A 6,000-nucleotide genomic window follows, 5' to 3' on the forward strand; every position below is an offset into this window, starting at 1 on the left:
TTTTGCGAATACAGACTAACACGGCTGTTACTCTGAAACCTGTCAGATAAGGTGAGCTATTACCAGCAGGAGAAGGGGAGGGGGAACCTTTTGTAGTGATAATCAAGGTGGGCCATTTCCAGCAGTTGACAAGAATGTCTGAGGAACAGTGGTGGGGGTTCGAGGGGGGAATAAACATGGGGAAATAGTTTTACTTTGTGTAATGACCCATCCACTCCCAGTCTTTATTCAAGCCTAAGTTAATTGTATCCAGTTTGCAAATTAATTCCAATTCAGCAGTCTCTAGTTGGAGTCTGTTTTTGAAGTTTCTTTGTTGAAGAATTGCCACTTTTAGGTCTGTAATCGAGTGACCAAAGAGACTGAAGTGTTCTCCGACTGGTTTTTGAATGTTATAATTCTTGACTTCTGATTTGTGTCCATTTATTCTTTTACGTAGAGACTGTCCACTGGAGTGGTAACAGCTAAATTAGACCCCATCATTTTGTATGTGTAGTTAGTATTGTGTTTTCCAATGTGCATTACTTTGCATTTATCAACACTGAATTTCATTTGCCATTTTGTTGCCCAGTCACCCAGTTTTGTGAGATCCCTTTGTAACTTTTCCCGGTCAGTTTGGACTTAACTATCTTGAGTAATTTTGTATTGTCTGCAGACTTTGCCACCTAACTGTTTACTCCTTTTTCCAGATCATTTATGAATATGTTGAACATTATTGGTATCAGTACAGATCCTTGGGAACCCCACTGTTTGCCTCTCTGCACTGTGAAGACTGGCCATTTAGTCCTACCCTTTGTTTCCTATCTTTTAACCAGTTACTGAACCATGAGAGGACCTTCCCTCTTATCCCATGTCAGCTTACTTTGCTTAAGAGCCTTTGGTGAGGGACTTTGTCAAAAGTTTTCTGAAAGTCCAAGTACACTATATCCACTGGATCCTCCTTGTCCATGTGTTTATTGGCCTTCTCAAAGAATTCTAATAGATTGGTGAGACATGATTTCCCTTTAGAAAAGCCGTGTTGACTCTTCCTCAGCATATTGTGTTCATCTATGTGTTTGATCATTCTGTTCTTTACTATAGTTTCTACCAATTTGCCAGTACTGAAGATAGGCTTACTGGTCTGTAATTGCCAGGAACACCTCGGGAGCCTTTTTTAAAATCGGCATTACATTAGGTATCCTCCAATCAACTGGTACAGAGGATGATTTGAGCTTTAGGTTACATCCCACAGTTTCATATCTGACTTCCTTCAGAACTCTTGGGTGAATCCCATCTAGTCCTGGTGACTTATTACTGTTGAATGTATAAATTTGTTCCAAAACCTCCTCTATTGACATCTCAATCTGGGACAGTTCCTCACATTTCTCACCTAATAAGAATGGCTCAGGTGTGGGAATCTCCTGCATGTCCTCTGCAGTGAAGACCAATGCAAACAATTCATTTAGTTTCTCTACAATGACCTTGCCTTCCTTGAGGACTCCTTTAGCACCTTGATCAGTGGCCCCACTGATTGTTTGGCAGGCTTTCTGCTTCTGATGTATTTAAAAAAATTGCTCTTAGCTTTTGTGTCGTTTGCTGGTTGCACTTCAAATTCTTTTTTGACCTGTCTAACTGTACTTTTACACTTGACTTGCCAGAGTTTGTGTGCCTCTCTATTTTCCTCTGTAGGATTTGACTTCCAATTTTTAAATAAATGGCCTTCACCTGATCCAGGAGGAGGGGATCCTGCAAACACTTACACACGGTTTTAACTTTATTACTGCAAGCAGTCATGGGTCTAACTCATGGTATTAGTGTCCAGCATGTGCATAAGTGTTTGCCAATAGAGGGGCCTTTTGCCTGGAGACTTAAAGCTCTTCCTACAAGGCATCTACATTTTATCATCCCCATTTCACAGATGGGAAAATGGAGGGTCAGAGAAGTTGCCCAAATATTACAGCTTTTGAATGACAGGCTTCCAGGAAAAGCTCTTACTTCACCCACCTGGTCAGGCTTCTCCTGCTCAGCGTTCTTGCTCGTGACTTTTCTCTATGGGGCCTGCCAAAAGGGAGAGACAAAGCAGCATTCTGCTGGGGGGATCATTGGTTAATATCTGGGAGCCAGATCTGTTGCTGGTGTAATTGGGTGTAGCTCCACAGAAGTCAATGAAACACTGCTGATTTACACCAGGGGAGGATCTGGCCCTGGATCTCAGTTATTTTCATTTGATGGTAATTTTCTCTCTCTCTCTCGGCCCCACCCAGATTTTGTCCGCCTTGGCTAAGGTCATGAAGGAATGCTGGTACCAGAGCCCCTCTGCTCGGCTCACAGCCCTGAGGATTAAAAAGACACTAAAGAAACTGAGCAGCTCCCTAGAAAAACCCAAACAAGATTATTAACTGCGGGGAGCAGGCCCGAGAGCGCTGGGATTGGGTTTCTGATTCACTTGCTCAGACTCCGAAGCAGCAGAGAAGCCGAAGAGGTTCAAGGACACTGAGTTTATGCTGCGCGCAGGGAGGAGGCCTTTGCGCGACTGTGTAACAAACCGGTTTTTCTCTCGAAGTCCAGCCCCGTTGTGGAAGGAGGATTTTAACTGGCCACTACTCCCCAGGGACCATTCCAACTGCTGCAGAAAAGCCCCACTCAGCAGCTGCCAGTTGCCCCGGCATGTCTTTCGCAGTCGCTCTGCAGTGTCCTCGGAGTTGTTTTTTTGGAGGGTTTTTTTTTAATTAAAAAAAAATTCTCCCAGCCCATTTATAAAAATACCCGCTGGGTCCGTGAGCTGACGCCAGCCTGTCTCACATGCCAGACAGGAACAAGAGCAGCAGCCCACACCCCGCCCTGCTCACAAGAGTGGGGCGTTGACTCTGAACGCCACATCAGGACCATGTGAAAAGCAGGAGTCTCAGTTTAGCCTTTGGGATCCTTTTGCACATAGGTGAGTGTGCATGCATGCGTGTCTGTCTCCGGGCACGTGTAAAATAACACAATATGCACCCTGGAATCACCAGGAGCCAGGCAGCAGCTCAGTGACTGGAACTGGGCTGTGATGAACACTCTGTGCTCAATCGGGGGTGCAGCCAAAGCCACTCTGGGATGCACCAATTTAGCATCCTATTGAACCAAAGCTGCTCTCTACCCCAGTGGAGAGTCCTCAGGGAACAGCCTGCCACCCTACCCTGGTGCTGCAGGTGTCATTCCTCCCTTCTGCGGCGGAGTTCTGGCCTTCATGCGCATCGGCCCTTTACGTGTCCTCATTCAGAGCCAGGTGAAGCTCCGTGTGGGAGGTGGGCCTCGGGGGTTTTCGGATTTACTTCCATTTGTTTACACCAGGCAGGAATTTGATGCAAGCAGCCATTCGGGGTCTAGGGCCAACTTGACATTTCCTGGGTTGTCCTGATCTGCCCTCTCCCACCCCCAGGGGCAGGCGCAGAAGGGCAAGAAACACCCCCTCTTTCAGTGGGTCCCCCTCATTTCCCCAGCGCGTCCAGCTACTCCATCCCTCCCAGCTGGCAAGCTGCCCTGACCAGCTTAATCTCACTGCTACCCGTGACTGGAGAGGTGAGTTCCTGCCCCCTCCTTCATCGCTGACACAGCCCAGCATGAAGGAATCTGGGATCTGCTCCGACCTGAGCTTCCACAGTGAATTTGGCGCCAGCAGGGCTCCCCGCCCACAGCTCCCCCATGACAGCAGCCAGGAATTCCCCGACGGGTGCAACGTGCAGCGTGGTTCTTGTATCCTGCAAAGGACAGTACTGGGTTAAGTCCAGGTTAGCGTCCCCGCCACCTCGCTGCTGCAGATCCCAGACGTTGGGCAAGCTCATAGATTCTCCCTGCCACATCTTCCTCCCGTAGGTACTTGGATGCATTTGCTTCAGTGGGAAGGGGAGTCATGTCATCATATTCCAAGCAGACCTGCTAAAGATGGGTCTGAGCCGCTGTGTCCAGCCCCGGCCTTGTCTCCTGTGGAGGCCTGTCCACCTGTGCACACTGGCCGTGCAAAGTGGCCGTTCTGACGGGGCGTCTTTTCCACACATTTGGCACAAGCGGAAATGAAAACACAAGGTGCAAGGCGGGGCAGAATAAGACCCCAGGTCTCCCTAAAGGCAGCCAAGACTTCCCAGCCACTGGAGGGGCCCACCTGACACTCCCTTGTCTGTTATAGACAGAGGGAGACTCCAGGTCTGTAAGGGACACAATGTAAGCCACCTTGTAGAGCCGCATCTGAACTCCCCCAGACTTTGGGGGGCTGTTTGGAAGCAACATTTTGACCGGGGTCCCTCTCTGGTTTATCCACATCCTGAACTGTCTCGAGGGGGGACACTCAACCCCCTAATGCTGCCCACAGCTGCCCTGCTGCTGTCACACGAGTGCAAGGACAGCGCTGAACAGCTGCGGGGTTTTATTGCTGGTGGTTTCAGCTGCCTTGTTATCAAGGAAGATACAAGCATGAGGAAAATATTGTGGCTCTCTGTGTTTGTTTTTGATTAACAGAGCTCAGCCCGGAGCTATTCTAAGCACCCTTAGCTCCCCTGGACTTCGCCTGGAGCTGAGGGCGCTCAGTGACTCGCGGGGGCAGGTCCCTTGTTGAACAGATATTGGCAAATTAAAGGCCTGAGCGTGCTCCAACTGCAGTCCATGGGCAGTTTTACAACCGCTTTCAATGGGGCGCAGCGGGACTGAGCCCCAGCTGTAGCCCTCAGCCCCCTGGCAGGTTGTCAGTGCAGCCAGAAACCTTTCTCCCCTTCTTTGGGCATCTCACACAGCTCAGTTGGTCCTGCAGCTGGGACATAAACGGCCCTATCAGCACAGTACTGTGACCAACCCTTATTGAAATCAGTGGCTCGTAGGCATATATTAATTAAATACATGTCTGTCTTTGTATGCCCAAAGTAGCTCCGATTGAAGTACAACAATATAATGGATTTCATGTGTTAATGAGCCCCGGAGGAGCTTTTCTCTCCGTCTCAGGAGTATAAGGATAAGAGAAAGGCACATTTGCTGACTCTCCTAAACCCCAGGGGAATGGGAGGACTCACAAGCTTAAAGACAAGCACGTGCTTTAAGTGCCTTGTTGAACGGGGGCCTGAAATACCTTCCTCTTGTCACCTCTCTTGTGATGCTCACCTGGTAGCCATCACTATAATTAAGGCTGAAAAATAGTCCCCATTATACCCTGCCACATTCTTCTCCCTCCTTCCTTCCCTCCCGCAGATGCAGCAGCATAGAGATCTTTCAGCTGAAGGAGCCAAGTCCCTAAAGTTCTGACCCGGATCCAAAAAATTCTCCAAAGCTTGGGGATCAGTTTGGTCTCACCTGTAACATCAGTTTAAATGGTGCCCGGAAAAACAGCTTTGGGCCCTATTCTATAGTTATTTATATGTTAAAATGTAATATACTGTATAAAATGTAAAGCGATTTTATCTCCTAAGCGCTGCAAAATCTCTGCCTTTAGCTCAAGGTGAGATGTCAGGAGACAGGGAAAGCCCTGCTGTCCAGAGCTCATGCATGGTCTTTATTTATGCTCAACTCCTGTGAATAACGTCATATATCTCATTCGCATCCAAACCCTACAATAAACCTTGCTTCCAACCCATTGATAATCTCTTCTTATTAAAGATTAGTGGGAGGAGGGGCTGCTGCTGCAGCACATGGCTACAAAATGAACCCCCAGGGGATTTGCCTGACCAGTTTGGAAAGATTTGAAGGTGTCAGAGTGTAATTAGCAAGGGAGGATTTGGCCAGGGCTAATGCCCTGACTCTTACAAAAAAATCTGTCACAAGATCTTTAATGATCCATGAGTGGTCAAGACATTGGCTTTACACCATGAGGGCTGTGCAATGGACTGGGTCAATTCTCTTTCAGTGCATCACCTACCCAGGAATACTACTTCCTAGCGCTTTTCATCCCAAGATCCCCACACGCTATGTTCAGGAGAAGAGCCCATTGTTACCTCCATTTTACAAACAGGCAGAGAGAGGCAAAGTGATGTGCTGAAGGTCACACAATGAGTTCGTGGTGGA

At 48.1% G+C, this 6,000-nt stretch overlaps 1 protein-coding gene across 2 annotated transcripts in view; it reads left to right on the forward strand.

Moving 5' to 3' along the window:
• The window catches only part of ACVRL1 (activin A receptor like type 1), a 30,729-nt gene extending 25,157 nt beyond the window's left edge, over positions 1-5,572 (forward strand). For both annotated transcript variants that reach the window (XM_048831927.2, XM_075121438.1), the window contains exon 10: positions 2,241-5,572. In XM_048831927.2, the coding sequence (XP_048687884.1) occupies positions 2,241-2,375 (135 nt within the window). In that variant the 3' untranslated portion in view covers positions 2,376-5,572. The remainder of the gene's footprint in view (positions 1-2,240) is intronic.
• Positions 5,573-6,000: the final 428 nt, after the last annotated feature.

This window comes from Caretta caretta, chromosome 20, assembly GCF_965140235.1.
Source record: "Caretta caretta isolate rCarCar2 chromosome 20, rCarCar1.hap1, whole genome shotgun sequence".
Classification (NCBI taxonomy): domain Eukaryota; kingdom Metazoa; phylum Chordata; order Testudines; family Cheloniidae; genus Caretta; species Caretta caretta.